This window comes from Choloepus didactylus, chromosome 7 (genome assembly GCF_015220235.1).
Source record: "Choloepus didactylus isolate mChoDid1 chromosome 7, mChoDid1.pri, whole genome shotgun sequence".
Taxonomy (NCBI): Eukaryota; Metazoa; Chordata; class Mammalia; order Pilosa; family Megalonychidae; genus Choloepus; species Choloepus didactylus.
The window spans coordinates 112,465,065-112,482,004 of NC_051313.1; the positions used below are offsets into that span (position 1 = coordinate 112,465,065).

The window sequence follows — 16,940 nt, forward strand, 5'->3', positions numbered from 1 at the left end:
GCCAAGCCTGCATCCAGCTGACCTTGGAGAGAGTGAGCTGAGGGCCACATGGGGCCCACTCTGAAGGATGGTGCTCTTCTAGGGAAAAGATCAAGTGTATGTGATTAAGGAAAGAAAAGGGATAAGGCAGTGCTAGGATTTTAGCCATACCTGAGTGGGCCGCGTGGTTTTCCCAGGAGCCATTCCCGTCAATCAACCTGCCTCTTTCCTGTCCCCTCCCCTCTCCCCTCTTCCTCCTGGTAAAGGTCTCCTCCCTGCCCCTGAAAGCAGCAGCTGCGGGTGGTAGGGGGTGGGGTGTAGAGACACGCAGGAAGCAAGGTCACTGCTGGGAACTGGGGCAGAAGGTGTGCCCGGGGCAGGGAGCCGGGCAAGGGAGCCCATGGGAACCTGGGTCCCCTGGGTCCAGTGGGGGTGATTAGAGGCAGCACCATGAAGGCCACCGTGGCTACCCACACCCCAGGGAGCTTTCGGACAGAGGCAGCCCTGTCACCCTGCTCTGAGCAGAGCTGTGGGCATGAAACCATCTCAGATTGGGGCTCCCAGAGAGCAGGGCTGCGTCCCCTCAGACTGGGGCTCCCTGGGGCAGGGCTGTGTCCCCTCAGACTGGGGCTCCCTGGGGGCAGGGCTGTGTCCCCCTCAGACTGGGGCTCCCTGGGGCAGGGCTGTGTCCCCCTCAGACTGGGGCTCCCTGGGGCAGGGCTGTGTCCCCTTCAGACTGGAGATCCCCGAGGGCAGGGCTGTGTCCCCTCAGACTGGGGCTCCCTGGGGCAGGGCTGTGTCCCCTCAGACTGGGGCTCCCTGGGGCAGGGCTGTGTCCCCTCAGACTGGGGATCCCAGAGGGCAGGGCTGCATCCCTGTCAGACTGGGTCTCCCCCGGGGGCAGGACTGCGTCCCCCTCAGACTGGGTCTCCCCCGGGGGCAGGACTGCGTCCCCCTCAGACTGGGGCTCCCCGGGGGCAGGACTGCATCCCCCTCAGACTGGGGCTCCCCGAGGGCAGGGCTGTGTCCCCCTCAGACTGGGGCTCCCTGGGGGCAGGGCTGTGTCCCCCTCAGACTGGGGCTCCCTGGGGGCAGGGCTGTGTCCCCCTCAGACTGGGGCTCCCCGGGGGCAGGACTGCGTCCCCCTCAGACTGGGGCTCCCCGAGGGCAGGGCTGTGTCCCCCTCAGACTGGGGCTCCCCGGGGGCAGGGCTGTGTCCCCCTCAGACTGGGGCTCCCTGGGGGCAGGGCTGTGTCCCCCTCAGACTGGGGCTCCCCGGGGGCAGGACTGCGTCCCCCTCAGACTGGGGCTCCCCGGGGGCAGGGCTGTGTCCCCTCAGACTGGGGCTCCCCGGGGGCAGGACTGCGTCCCCCTCAGACTGGGTCTCCCCCGGGGGCAGGACTGCGTCCCCCTCAGACTGGGGCTCCCCGGGGGCAGGACTGCGTCCCCCTCAGACTGGGGCTCCCTGGGGGCAGGGGCTGTGTCCCCCTCAGACTGGGGCTCCCTGGGGCAGGGGTCCTGTGTCCTCTCTCTGCACCAACTCAGAGCTGCCAAATACTGTTTATTGACTCCCCCAGCCCCCAGCACAGACTACCCAGACCTCTGGCCTCTCCACTGCCTGCGTTTTTGGAAGCCCTAACAGTGCCAGGCTCAAGGCAGGGTCATGGGATGAACAAGGCCCTGGGGGTGAGGGTCAAACGCTTTTCAGGGCAAGTGACATCACAGAGAAGACAGTGGGTGAAAGTGCTCAGAGAGTGGGTGGAGCAGGGCTGAGGGTAGACTCAGGCCTGGGGGAGCCCGGGGCTGTGAAGGAGGCTGGGAAGGGAGGGGGCGGGAAGGCGTTTCAGCAGGAGGGTGCAGCACCCTCCAGGAGCATCAGTGCTGTGGCAAGCAGAGGAAAGCCGTACAGCAGTGTTGGGAGGATTTTCTGAGACAGGGAGAAAATGGCGGGCAGGACCTGGTCAGAGGCGGGTAAGGGAGGCTGGGGGCTGCCCAGTGCCAGCAGGGTCCTGGGGCCCAGGTGACACGGCAGAGGGTGAGCAGCCTGGCTCAGACCAGGCCTGATCCTAGCTCCTCCATCTGTTAGGTTTGTGGCCTTGAGCAAGAGTTGTGACTTCTTCCAGCCTCAGCTGACACATCTGTAAAATGGGGATAATCATAGTCCCACCCCCCAGGACTGCTGTAAAGGTTAAGTGAGTTGATGGATAGAACAGCCCCTCGCACGTGAAAATGCTCAGTGGCAGCTGTTCTCAGGATTTCTGCTTTTAAGGAAAAGGGCAGAAGGGAACAGGTTGCCCCGGCTTCCTGGGAGTCTGCCCCCTCCCCCCTTCTTCTAGGATCAACAAACTCCCCGAAGGAAGAAACTAATATTTTTTCATGCCCAAGGACCAACAGTTCTGCTTAATTTGTGAGCTATTCTGGCAGCAACTCCACCCATGGTGGGGGGCAGTGAAGAGGGAAGGCCCTGCCCACCAGTCAAGGCCCCATTTCATCCTCCCTTGAGGTGGGGCTGGGGGTGCTGGGTGGTGGGGAGGGCTCAGTGGCGAATGCCCCTTGCCCCTCCCAGGGCGGCAGAGCTGGCCCAGAGAACAGAACTGGGATGCGGGGCCTGTGGGGGCAGGGTCTGGGAAGGTTGGAAGTTTTTAGAATCAGGACTTGCAAGCTTCATGGGATTTCTCTGAGGGGGGATGAAGGCAAGTGGGGACAGAGCTTGGACTAGAGGGAATGATAAAAAGGGGGCATCTCACAGACTCTGGGTCTTTAGAGAGTGGTGTGGCATATGGGTAGAGAGCACTGGACAGCAAGTCACATATCCTTTGCTTAAATCCCAAATATGCCTGTTAATGTGACTGATGGGACACACTTTAAATTTGGGGGCCTCAGTTTCCTCATCTGTAAAATGGGCATATCATTCTTCTCAGAGAGTCACTGTACATATCCAAAAAGATAAAGTCAGTGAAAATCTCCATGAATTAGCAATCTCTGTACTAGAGGGTAGTGAAGAGCAGAAAGAAGAGGATGTCTGAGTGGAAGCTTTACAACACCCTGGGAGGGTACTCCCTTTCCAAAGACTGGCTGCTAACTTGAAAAATTCCTCCTACATTTTTACTGTCAGTGTGAATAAGTGCATCGGGTTCTCTTCTCTTCTGGGAGCTGTTTTGTTGAGGGAAAGGAGGAAAGAAACTCCCACCTCTCTCAGCCTCTGAGGTGGGTGAAATGGAGGACAGCCTCCCAGAGGGGGCACGAGGGTTCTGAAGACAAACTCCTGGGACCTCCCAACTTGCCCAGCCCTTCAGGCTCCGCGGCATCTCCTCCTAGGACCCCTTGCCCTCTTCCTTCTGCCCACCTCCCGGAGCCCAAACCAGGCCCCCATCACAGTCAGCACCCTGCACCCCGGGGGTGAGGCTGCCAGGCCCCAGACTCTTTGACCCCATTTTTTTTTCTTAAGGGCTTTAGATATCTGAGCGGAGGGCAGGAAAAGGAAAACTGCATGCACATTCTCACAAGCAGATGAGCCCTCACATGGACACACTGCCACACACACTGTCAAGCCAATTCTTAGAAACTGAGACACTGCCACAATTTCTCTCTCTCTCACACACACAGACACACACACATTGCCCCACACACACACCCCTTGACACATTCAGCCCACACTGTCCCACACAGGTATACAGAGAAACAGCCACATAGACACTGTCACAAGCATGCTATATCTCGCACACACAAGGACAAATACTGGCAGACACTCCTTCACACACCAAGACATCTCACACACAGAGAGCCTCCAATAGACTCAGTATCACACACAGGGTCACAAACATGTGCAGGCTCACAATCACATGCTGAGATGTTTCACAAACAGTAACCCCACCCCACCCCCCACCCAGGCAGCAGCACATCACACACAGGGTCATGTACAGATACACAGAGAATCAGGGTCTCCCAGAGTCCCCACCTCCCTACACCTCTCTCCTTTTTTCTCCCCCTATACCTTTCTCTGGATCAGTGGATCTCTCTCCCCCTCTTATGTGCACACACACACACACACACACACACAGAGATGCAGGGACCTGCCAGGGGCAGGCTGCAACTAAGGAAGGGCCTGGTTTTCCTTATTACAAGGCATTCGAGGGCAGGAAGTGGTTTCTTGGTGGCTCCTGCCCTGGCCCCCAGCTGGGTCCATGTCCGGGAGGGACACCTCCTCAGAACAAAGTCCACACTGACTGCTGTGCAGCCCTGGACTCCATCCACTGTCTTGCCTAGTGTGCACAGGCACAACAGCCCTCTCCAAGTCCTGTTTCTGCAGCCCTGGAGAATGTTTCCAGATTCCTGAGGACAAACAGATCCAAGTGACTAAAGCTGCTATTTCAGGGTGCCAGGGTCTCGATCCTGTCTATAACTCTATGTGGTAGAGATTGTGAGCCCTATTTACAAATGAGGACCCTGAGGCTTCGGACAGTGACATCTCCTACCCAAGACTGCCAGCTAATAGCAGGCCCGATCTTTGAACCCAGTTCTAACTTTGGGTGTCAGAAATTTGCCTGTCTCCTTAGCAGACCAGCTCCCTCCCAGGGGTCTTGGGGAGATAAGGAACAGAGAAGGGAGTGGCCCTTCCCATCAGCAATGAAGGGGTGACCTAGGTCACGTTCCTCAGAGCCAATTCGGGCTCCCTGCCTCCGGGCAAGCTGCTTCCAGCCTCTCCAGACCTGACAGCAAGCAGCTCAACTGCAGCATCCTTCTTTCAGTACCCCCTGAGCAGGAGGTATGCCAAGAGCCAGTCCCACACCTCTTGCTCGTCTCTGCTCTCAAATTGCTGGGACATCTTGTTCAGGGAACCCTTTCTTCTGAGCTTTCATCCTATCAGCAATATGGAGGGAGTAACTCTAGCCCTGCCAACCTCATGAACAGAAAATAAAATGCAAAACCACTGACAATTTTAAGGCTTATACATACACTTGAAGTTTGGTCATTATCACCGCAGTCTAACCTCAAACCCACCTGCCACTTAGATCTCTGGGATGGCCAGGGAGGCCCAGTGCCCCACCAATGAGCAGTCTCTAGTGCTCCCCTACTCAGTCACTGTCTCCTCCTGCCTTTCTCTGCCACCCCAGCCCTGTTACGGCCCCAGGATACTCAGTCTTTGCCCTAGACCCAGGGCTGAGGATAAGGGGGTGGGGGGATGGGGGCAGGGATCAGAGGAATGAACAGACTCAAGGATCCCGACTCCTCTGGGAAAAAGGACTTTGGGAAGAAGACAGGCTGCCCATAGAACCCTTCCTCTGTCCTTTCTTCTCTTAATCCAAACCAGATCTGCAAACTTGGTCTCCAGTCCAGGCCCCTGCTAGATCCCAACCACACCAGCTTCCAGAAAGAAGCCAAGGCCTGCCCAGGGGGTGGGAGGAAGGTGATATGGGAGGGAGAGAGTCTCTCCTGGAGCTAGAGGCAGGGGCTAGGCTGGGGGACAGGGATAGGGAGAAAATGAGTCTGGAAAAGAATAGGGCAGCTGAAAATGTGTTGGCACCTTAGCTGAGCGGCACATCTGTCCACGTATGGATTATCAACCAGGGCCGAAGTCTGCCCTCATCAGAACCAAAGCAATGGCCCCTCATCCTGCTCCCCACCTAATCTGGGACAAATTGCAAGGCCTCTACAGGCCCACTCCCCAAAGATCTTGGTTTTTCAGGTCTGGTGGGAGGGAGGGGAATGATGGAAAGTGACAGTTCCCAACACAAGACACGCCACCTAAGCCAGCGCCTCCTTCTGCCCAGGCATCTTCCTGAGACAAACCCCCTCCCCAAAAGCAGGCTGACCACAGCCTCAAATCTGGGAGCCTGGGCAGGAAAGGCAGGGAGGGCAGGGAGGGAGGGGATGCAGGGGTCCACCTTTGGTCTGCTCTCCAGGGTCATGAAGGAGGCCAGGGGGTCTGTGCACCCCAGCATGTGCACTGCTATGTGTTATCAACCAGGGAGGGTGAAGGGTCAGCCGTGTATGTGGAGGGGGGGTGGGGGGTGGGGGTGGGGTATTAGGCCTGGTTGCTTCCGTAGGAGTGCAAAGCCTCCTGCGTGTTTGCTGCAGGGTCTGAGGGCAGGCGCAAGAGTCACGTCCCAACCAGGAGGTTACCGGGAAGGACAACAAGCTGTCACCTCAGGGTCCCCAGGGCTATGCGTCAAAGACCGCGGTGAGGGGCTAGTGAGGGGCTCCAGAGCGTGATCTCCATACCCTGGCCCTCTCGGCCTGCCCGGAGCCTTCTCTGGGTCCCTGACTCGCGGGCGGGCGGGCTGGAGGGGCACCGTGCGGGGAAGGACCAGGGCATAGTGTGTGTGTGTGTTGGGGGGGGGGGAGGTGTCTGCAGGGGGCGAGCGCTGGGCCATGCCAGAATGGGTTTACAAGAAAGAGTTGGAAAAGTGGTTTGGGGAGGACGGCGACCGGGTGCAGAAGTCAGCGCAGGAATGGCCACGGCGCAGTCGGTGCCCTGGGAGGGGAGCCCGGGCGGCAAGGAGCTGAGCACCTCGCCAAGATTGTGGAGTTCGTCCTTCATCCAAGCCCGCACCTCGGACACTAAGCCCGGGAGCACCTAACTCTCCAGCCCCTACTCCCTCCAGAGGCTTTCGGTTTCCCCCGCCTGCGGTCGCGGAGTTTCACTCAAGTCCCGGCCGCCCCTGCCAGGACACTGCGCCGGCAGCCCGCCACGCCACCACCCCCCGCAGCGTCCCCGCTCTCTCCCCTGGAGTCCGCGGGTCTCACCTGGGGGCGGGGGCCGGCCCTGCCCACCGCCCCGAGCAGCAGGAGCGCGAGGCGGAGCGGGCCGGGGGCGCCGGCCATTGCGGGGCGCTCAGCACTGGGCCATCGCTGCCACCTGCGGAACCGCGCGCGGCGACTAATCCCGGACGGGCGCCGGGCGCCGGGGGAGGAGTCGGCGCGGGGCCTCTCTGCCCGCGGGAGGGGCCGGGCGGGGTCCCCAGCTTCCGCCCCGGCCCGCAGAGGCCACTTGGCCACCCCGCCGCGCACCTAAGGCCGTCCAGCGCGCCAGGGAGATATCGGGGTACTGCGCTCGGGGCGAGCGCCGCTCGGGTTTGGGAAGCGCAGGAGCCTGGCCGCCAGCCCTGAGCACGGGCGGTGCGCTTGGCCGGGTTTCAGCCACAAGCCCAGCCCGCCCCCTGCCTCCTCCCCCCGGACCTCCTCCCAGGTTCCCTTGGCTAAGGAAAGCCAACCCCCAACATCTATTCAGGCTACCCGAAAGGAAACTGAGGTCCGAGGAGCGCATGGAACTTGTCCAAGGTCAGTCCCCTCCCGGAAAGTGTATCCCCAGAGCTGCAAATGACTAGTAAGAAAGACCCATTCAGCCGCGTTTCCCACTCCCCAAGTCCTTTCCCATTCCCAGGATCTGTCCTGGAGGCAGGTCCGGGACAGCCAAGAGGGATGGGGACAATGACAAATGAATCAACGGAGCCCTGACAGCGGGAGGGTGAGAGGTTCCCCTCCATATGGGAACTTTGAGAATTGCGGGGCAGGGAGAGATGGGGCTGACGGCTGCCTTTCTGGAAGTTTCTCTCACCTCCACCCCTTTCAGCCCTCAGGCCCCTTGCTCTGAACCGCTCAGCTCTTGTAAGTCTTCTGTCCAATGATTACTGTGGTCATGGCTGTTCCCTGTGCTTCTTGTATCTTTGTCCCCTGGTTTGTGAGGACTCTGCATCTTACCTGCCTTTCTTTCCACTCCTTTCTCCAAACACAGTGCAGGGCCAAGTTGGGGTGCACAGACCACCATCAGAGAGAGTCCTTTCTTACAGCCATGCTGTTGGGGAGAGTATTAAAAGAACATTGACTTTATCTTCCCTAATGCCCTTGGGAAATGCAGGTGGGAAAAGGGATCCCCCCAGGAACCATGATGTCACTGTTAGGAAGGGGATGTCAGCAGCACTCAGCCCGTCCAGGGATGGACATGCCTGGACCATTCCAGAGGGAAAAGGTATCTGTGGGTATAGCCTCAGGGAGAACAGAATTTCTTTTCAAAGCCCTGAAGGAGGCTAGACCTGTCTGAGCTGAGGGAGGGAGACAGCCAGTGGGAGGAGCCACCAGCTTCCATTCAGTGAGAATGGTTGCTTCTCTCCAGCAAGTTCCACCTCAGAGATCAGTGTAACAGTCACCTTCCGTGTAACACTTAGGATGAGGTTGTTCAGCTGCAAGTGACAGAAAACAACAAATAGCAATGGTGCAGTCAAGGGTTCTCTCATGTACAGGAAAGCCAGAGTTCAGCCCAGAGTTGGAGTGGCAGCTCCCTGGTCATCAGTGTCCCCAGCTCTTCTAGCTTGTTGCACCAGCATTCTCATGGTCCCTGGCTTCCATCTCATGATTTAAAGTGGCTGCTCCAGTTCCAGCCATCATATCCAAATTCCAGCAGTAAGAAGGACGAAAGAGAAGGAGAGGAGTATGCCTCCACCCTTAAGAACACTTCCTCAAAGTGCTAGCCATCAATTCCCCTCCCATTGATCAGACATTAGCACAAGGGAGGCTGGTAAAATTATGCTTTATTCCAGGCAAGGTTAAATATTGAGGTTTTATTACTCTAGAAGAAGGCAAACAAATGGGCATTGGGAAACAACTTGCAGGCTCTGCTACACCAGGGTTAGGGGTAGGAAGAGGAGGGAGAAGACCAGAGAGCAGAGAAAGGGATAGACAAGATATTCAGATGGAACTGGGGTCTTTACCAACGAATTTATCAACCTCCAAGTTACACTTATTCAATAAATATTTATGGAACACCTGCCATGTGCCAGACACTAAGCTACACCCTGGGGATACAGGAGTGATGCTGTCCCAGCCCTCATGGAGAGAATATTCTACTGCAGGAAGGAGACAGTAAACAAATAATTGTTTGAGTCCTTTATATTACAATTACAATTGTGATAAGCATTGGTGGAGCAGATATTGATGAAGTTTCATCCCTCAGGGCTTACCATTTCTCTCTGCCTGGGGGCTTTCTCTGATTGGGAGGAGATTGCTTGGGCTCAGCCAGTGCAAAGTAGGCCAGATATACTGTGGCAATAACACTTCTAGGAGCACCTCTCAACCAACAGGGGACAGGCGATGATGGATAAAGACCCCAGCTGGAATGGACAACTTGGAATGGACAAGTCAGAGGTGTGTAGCATGGTGTCCCAGAGACCTCCAGCACAATGGAGACCCAACTGCCCTCAGTGGTCACCTGTTAATAAGGCACCCAGTGTTTGCTGCCCTCCCTCCTCTGTCTCACTTTCCCACCAGTAGGGGCTTCCTGGGGTCGCCTCTCAAATTAAAATGAGCTACTTGTCTTTAATTCTTCATCTCAGAGTCTGCTTCTGGGTGGGCCCAGTTGAAGACAATAGGCATATGAGGGTACTCAGAGACCATTTCCAGCAGTGGCACAGGCCTGATAGTAGTGCTGTTTGCAGAACCTTCCTGTTTCTATCTGTGGGCATGATAGATGATGCCAGATTCCCTGGTCTGGTGCTTCCATGGATGTGCTCTGTGACCTTTGGAAGGTCATGTGTTGGACATTTGGGAGTACTTATTTCCCCAACTTGCAAAGTAAGTAAGCTTCAGAGTAGGCCCAAGATCCAATTCCTTTTTTTCTGACAACTTGTTTTCCCTCTATCCAGGCTCACCCTCATCCAGTCTCTAGAGAGATTAGCTTTCTCAAACCCTTATCTAACCTTGTCCTTGAAATCATCCACTGGCTCCTCTCACCCATGACCAAATCCAAACTCATTAGCATCTAAGGAGCCTCCCAGGATCCGCTCCCAGCTGGAAGTAATCTCCAGCTGAACTTCTTGTAGGTGCTTCCTCCCACCTCTTTGCTTTTTGCACACTGCGTCCCCTCTGAAGTGCCCTCACCCACCTTGACTACCAAGCTCCTACTCATGCTTCATGACCCAGATCCAGCAGATCCTTCTCCAGGAAACCTTTCCTCACTGCTGCTCCTCAGTGCCCCTCCAAGGCAATACAGATGCTCTTATCAGCAACAAGAGACCTGGAAGGCTCCCCTAAATATGGTTCTCCTCCAAGCTTCCCCAGCTTCTGCTCACCCTCAGAGCCTCAGTGGAGGGGTCACTCCCACTTGGAAGCTTTCTATGATGCTTCCACTGTACCCCCCTCCAAATTCTTCAGGGCCCCTGGCCCCTTTTGTTTACTGCCATTGGGGCACTGTGGAACTCTCTTGAATTTTCTCTGGTTAGGTTCACTGTTTCTCCATGGATTCTGAGCCCTTTGAGGGCAGGGACCTCATGTCACTCATCTCTGTACCCTCAGTACAGAGGTTTTTGGCACATAATAGATGCTCAGTGACTCTGGTTCAAAATAACAAATGGAAAGAATTGAAGCACTTACCTTGCTCTGTCACTGTCCTTGTTAGAGCTCCCCTCATTAGCATGTGAGCTCCTTGAGGGAAGGGATGTTTGTTCATCTCTGGCTGTCCGGCATCCACACGGGCCCTGGCACATGGTAGGCACTCAATAAATGTTTGCCACAATCAAAATATATCAATCCAAGTCTCCAATGAAATGCCTGGCACATAGCAGGTGCTTAAAAACTTATCAGAGCAAGGACGGGCTGGGAGAGGGGACAGAGTATGTGCTTGGAAGTACAGTCCCCTCCTTCCCCCACACTGTTAGGGGGTCTTCCACTGGGGAGGTGATCCCAAGACAGGCCAACCAAGCTGGGGCCTGCACCCTTGGCCCTGCCACAGATCTGACTGCTCATCAGTGTCGGCACAGCCCTGGGGGCAGGCAGCCCTCAGCTGAAGCCCAGCTCTGCTCTGGGCTCCCACTCCTTCACCCCAGGCCCAGGGCTTCTCCTGTTGCTGCCACAAAGAAAACTTGGTTTTCAGGTTGTCTTCAGAAATGGGGATGGGAGCGACTGATGTGTCTAGCTGAGGAAAAGATGCTCAAGGCCCTGTCCCTATGGAGACAGACCCCAGAACAGGCCACCCCACTCTCTTCTGTCCTTGGCAAGGAAAACCCTCTCCTTGACAGGAAGACCTGACCAGTGGCCACAGCAGGATCCAGTGGGCACAGCAGGATCTTTCACTTGGGGGGAGGTGGGCCTGAGAGAGAGAGAGAGAGAGAGAAAGAGCTTGGAAAGAGATATTAACAAAAACAAAAACAAAAAAGAACGGTGTCCCTTGCCCACATGGCTCAGGTTTCTTTCCAAGCTCCACATCCCTGAAAATCTCCCAAGTCTCAAGACCACATTTCTCTTCTAAGGGACAGGATGATAAAAAGTCACCATCTTTGAGCCTAATATAAACGTGCAAGCACAAACACATACACACAGATCTTAGAGTCTGCCTGTCTTGGGTTCAACATTCAGCTCATTCATTCACTGTGTGTCCTTGGACAAGTCACTTAACTTGGAGCCTTGGTTTCTTAATCTGTAAAATGGGAATATGATAAAGGCCAATATTTATGGAGCACTTGCCATGAGCAGGCACTATTCTAGTGCTTTTGTGTATGTTATTTCACTTAATGCTCATCATAGCCCTTACCCCAGCCATCGTCAGAAAGAGTCTGAAGATCTGCTGGTGGGAAAAGGCAGAGACCGTGGTGGGCTGGGGAGCCCACTTTCCACCTGGGGCCAGGAGAACCCGGCTGCCAGCAGCTCTTGGGGGTAAGTGGATGTGTCAGGGAAGGGCTCCACCTCCTGCTTGTCTTCTCAGAGCTTCCAAGAGCAACCCTGAGTGGTGAAGCGGGATCATTTTTATCCTCATTTTACAAACGAGGAGCCTGAAGCACACAGCAGTTAAATAATTAGCCCAAGATGGTATCATTAGAGAGCCGGGATACGAACCCACCCAGACTCCACACAATGATTCCACAACCCACATTTACGATCTTACAGAATCCCTTGACGATCAGAAGCAGCACTTGCCCCACAACCAGGCACAAGTCAGTCCTCAGTCAATGGCAGCGTTGGCAGCGCCGCCTTTCCCCACGGCCCTCCATCTTCCTGGCTGTCGGCGTGCCAGCTGTGCCAGGTCTCAGCAAGGCAGCAGGTACGGCTGCTAATGCCCAGGAGCCCGGCTCAGTACATCACTTCCTGGCCCAGGTGGCTACAGCCAGATCCCCAAGGTAGGGGGGCAAGAGGCCCGCAGGGCCACAGGGACCCCTCCTCCTGTGCAGCGCCGTGATCGCTGCCTCCTGTCCACTCATCTAGGGAGTTTACTGGGTGCTGGGTCCTGTCCAGCTCCGGGGCAGTCAGCTGTGGAGGATTTACAACCTCTCCAGCTACAGTGATTATTGCTCTCTTGGGTGAATGCAGCATGCTTTATTTCCAAAATGTCACAGCATCGTTTCCATAACTGACTTCTCTGTTGAGAGGCAAGTCAGTGGAATTGCTCCCATTTTTTTTTGGGTGGGGGGGCACAACTGGGTCCCATGAGAGTCAGCTAATTTTCTTGAGGTCACTTAAGAAGGTGCTGGCAGTGTTTGTGCACTTCTGGGCAAAGGAAGAGTGAAAAATGAGGTGAGAACAGCAATGTTCCTCTCTCTTCTCCACATGTGGACCCTGTGGAGGGATTAGTGTCAGGAGTATGGAGATGGTGAGAGAAAACCAAGGGGAAGGGACGAGGGCTTGGTAGAGTTATAAACCCAGAAAGTACAGGCCAGTGAGGATGGTGGGTGTGGTCTCCTCTGACAAGAACGTGGTGGGACAGGCTGGCTGGCTGCTCCCCAACCTGGGCACCCAGTGAGACCACACTTCCCTGTCTCCCTTGAAGTTTAGTGCAGCCGATGGAGTGTGGAGGAGATTAGTCACCTGCAGGCTTGCCCCAGGAGAACTCCCACACCATCCTCCACACCCTCTCTCCCCGAGCCTCCTGCCGGAAGCAGACAATCCAGTGGAGAACGCCAAGGCTCCAGGGGAGGGTGGAACCCCAAGGCAGAGGGTCCTTGAATGACTGTACAAAGCAGAGCCTCCCCCTAACCCGCACTGGAGAGTAGCTTGTTAAGCCTCTGAGGTTTGGGGGCTTTGTCACGGCAGTTTGCCTACCCTGACAAACACAACTGGCATGTGCCCTGAGCCTGTCTGGGGGCAGGGTCAGCTGGTCCAAGCAGGGGACTTGTGAAGGTCCCCTTTTTGCAGCTGCAGTTAAGTGACAGGGTCTCCTCACTCCAGGATTCTGGGTCTGTGTGGTTTGTGGGCTTGGGGAGTGGATCTGTTTGTTCTTGTCTGTCTGGTCCGTCTCTAGCCACCACCCCCAGCTCTCCCCACCTGTTTTCCTTTTTCTCTGGAGATAAGATGGGATGTTGAGGGAGGGGCACATGACAGAGTCCACACTCCCCCACCACAGAATTAAAGCTCTTGTGGGAAAAGAGGAAACGTGCCAAATTTCACAGGTTTGGAAATCAAATATAAAAGAAGCACCGCTACCTTCTCATAGGAGCCTTTCATAGTCTCTGTCAAGGCTGAGAAACCCACTGTGAGCAAAATGAGAAACGAAACCAATGTTAACCTGAGTCTAAAATAAGAGGTTTCCTCAGGCTAACATGCTAAGTGGCCGCCAGCAAGCAGGCCACCTCCCTCTTAGAAAACCGTGGGCTGTTTCCCCTGTCTCGGGCCTCACAGGCCTGGGAGGAGCCGCTCTTCAGATGGGCCAGAGGAACCATTCTCCCTAGGAGCCAGGATCATCTCCAGAGCTGAGTAAAGGCCACGGTAAAGCCTCATCAGTCTCCCAAGGCAAGGAAGGGCGAGCACTCGGTACAGGCAGGAATGCTGGATCTCTCTCTCACTGACCACGCTTAAATTTTCTTCCTTGGCTCAGCATAAAAGCAATTTGATAATACACTCATGCCCCTCTCCTAAAACAAACACACAATGGAAAATCTAAAAGCTTCTGTGCAGGCTTCTCTCAGCAAACGGCACCACCATTGATAGGCTCTGAGTGTGGGCTCAGTGCTCATCTCCAGCCAACCTGGACCTCATATGTCACGTCTGAGACTGTTCCTGTTTGCTAGAGCTGCCATTATGCAAAATATCAAAAATGGATTGGGTTTTATAAAGGTTAAAAATTTATAGAGCTATACTAACTACAAATTTATAGTTCTAATATCAACAAGAGGATACCTTCACTGAAGGGAGGCCAGTGGCATCCAGAACACCTCTGCCAGCTGGAAAGGCACGTGGCTGGCGTCTGATGGTCCTTTGCTCCTGTGTTGCATTTCAAAATGGCTTTCTCCAAAATGTCTCTAGGCTTCAGTCTCTCTTAGCTTCTCTTAGCTCTCTGCTTGATTCTCCTGGGGCATTTCTCTCTAAGCATCGGGAGTCCTCTCTTAGCTTCCCCCGGGGCAAACTCAGGGCTTCATCTCTCAGCTTAGCATCTCCAAATGTCCTTCTGTCTGCATCTCCCAGCATCTCCAAGTGTCTGCATCTGTGTGGGCTCTCAGCTCCTCTTGGGGCGGTTTTTTGATTTTGCTTGTTTCCTCTACTCTCTGCATGAGCTCTCTTTTTAAAGGACTCCAGTGATCTAATTAAGACCCACCTAGAATGGGCAGGGTCACACTGATATGGAAACAACCTAATCAAAAGACTAATAAGTCTGCCCCCCACAAACTTGCATTAAAGAACATGGTTTTTGTGGGGGGACATAATAGATTCAAACACAGGGACCCAACTAGAGACAGTTGCAGCCATCAAGGATTCACCCTGCAGATGTCTTCTGTACCTCTACAGGATCTTAGCCCGGAAGTTTCCACTCATGTCTCTGGTCCTTTCTCTCAGTCCAGTCTGACTTGTGACATGGTAACTCTTCAGAATTCAAGAGTGTCTGTGGGTAGCAAAGCTGTAGTCTCCTCTGGTCTGGGGCTGACCTCTAGACCTAGCCTCAAGTGGACCTCAGGCTTTGCCCACCAGGTGCTATATTCTGAGGTCCCAATCTTCCTATTCCTTCCCCCTGCATGGCCAGCTCAAGAGTCACTTCCTTCTCTGTTCTAAAAGCCCTTGTCCCCAGTGCACACAATGATGCCCTGGTTTCTGGCTCATTTGCCAAAAGGGATGGCAAACAAAGCTCTAGCACCTAGTGACTCAGATGTCCAATCCCCTACAATTAGGAGCTCTCAGGGGGAGCTCCTCAGGAGAGTGAGCTCCAGAATTCCAAGCATGGCAGTTTTGTGATATGAAAGTGCTCACTTTTCCAAGAAATTGGTATTGCGGGAGGGATTGGAGATCCTAGGAGTTCTGAAATGGGAGGCTCTGGAGGACACCTGGAGACATTTGGCGGCAGCAGCCCGGGGCTGGGGTATCTGCTGTGGTCAGAGCCAGGGCTGAGGCCCCAGATCTTGTGGAGGAAAATCAAGGACAAGGAGTGGATCTCCATCACAAAGCAGGGTCACTGGGTCAAGGATATGAAGATCAAATCCCTGGAGGAGAACTGCCACTTCGCCCTGCCCATCAAGGAGTCTGAGATCATTGACTTTTCCCCAAGGATGTTTCTGAAGAGGTTCTGAGGATCCTGCCTGTGCAAAATAGACCTACACAAGTCTTCCAACAGGTTTGAGGTGACTGGTTGCCATCAGAGACTACAGTGGTCATGTTGGTCAGAATGTCAGGTGCCCCCAAAGAAGAAGCCACTGCCATATTCAGGGCCATCTCTCCATCATCCCTGTGCACTGGGCCTACTGTGGGAGCAAGATCAGCAATCCCCCATGTTTCCTTGCTCAGTGACAGTACACTGACTCTGCACTAATGTGCTTCATCCCTGCCCCCTGGCATTGTCTTGGCTCCTGCACCTAAGAAGCTATTGCTGCTGCTACACCTCTGCCAGGGGTGCACTGCCATCTGGGTAGCTTTGCCAATGCCACCTTCAATACCATGCCCAAGACCTGCATCTCTGACCTCTGAAAAGAGACTATTTGCCAAGTTCCTACCAGGAATCTACTGACTATCTTAAAAGCCCCAAACCAGAGTTTTGTACAGGAAAAATCAGTGAATTAAACCTGAAAATAAACAAACACACAGTATGAGAAGGCAAAGCTATTAAGGGGTAAGTTCTCTTGCAGGCTCTCTACCACTGCTTGGTAAGGGCGTTGGAACACCTGAGTTCTCCTTCTGGTTTTTCTGTTATTTGCCTTTGTCTCCTAACATGGATCACCTAAACTTTGAGTCTCAGTTTCCTTATCTACATAATAATACTTGTTATCACTGCTTACGGGATTTTTGTGAAAAGCAAATGAGATAATGGATGCAAAAGGGCTTTGGAAACTGCAAAATACCATCTATATATAAGGAATTGTCATCATCATGCCCATGATGTTCTTGGTCTCCCCATCACACTTTTGCAGCCTTCCCTGCTAGCTCTCCCCCTCACGTGTCCTGTGCTATATAGTCCCACTGGATTTTATCAGTTTAAACTTGGCCTTTGCACCTACTCTCCCCTCCTTCTAGAATTCTCCTCTCCCCATCACTTTTGGTTAAATCCAATTCACCCTTCAAGGCTCGGCCCAACTTTCTCCAAGGACATATCCAGATTCTCCCAAAGAAAAGTAAACCCTCTCCCCTCAGTGCTCCCCTGTCATGTCATCTTTAGGGTAAGGACCACTTTCTGATTTATATTGTAGCTATTTGTGTGCCTGATCTATGTCCTCCATATATCATGAGCTGAGGGCAAGGCCCGTGCTTTGGTCACTCTCGCATCCCTCCCAAGGGTTAGCACAAAGCTTGCTGTGTACAAGCAGCACACAACAGCATCATATTTGCTTGCAGTGAGCTGGGAAGGACCTTAAGAGGTAATCAATGTCTTAGGGGCCTGGAGGCAGAAGATGAGCAGCCAGGCTCCAGGGAGCAGGTCTATAAACATCTTTTGACAGAAAAACCCTACTTCAGAGCCTGGCAATTTTAGATTATATTTGCATTGGAGGCTTCCAAAGTGGCAAAACTTTAGATTTGTGTCTTCATGAACAGATGTGGAAGGGAAAATCAATTCCTCATAGGAT

General features: G+C 54.2%; 1 protein-coding gene across 1 annotated transcript in view; it reads right to left on the bottom strand.

The window, feature by feature from the left end:
• The window catches only part of GLP1R (glucagon like peptide 1 receptor), a 38,216-nt gene extending 31,193 nt beyond the window's left edge, over positions 1-7,023 (bottom strand). Inside the window, exon 1 of the mRNA XM_037844500.1 lies at positions 6,727-7,023. Within this exon, the coding sequence (XP_037700428.1) occupies positions 6,727-6,804 (78 nt within the window). The 5' untranslated portion in view covers positions 6,805-7,023. The remainder of the gene's footprint in view (positions 1-6,726) is intronic.
• Between the last annotated feature and the right edge of the window lie 9,917 nt (positions 7,024-16,940).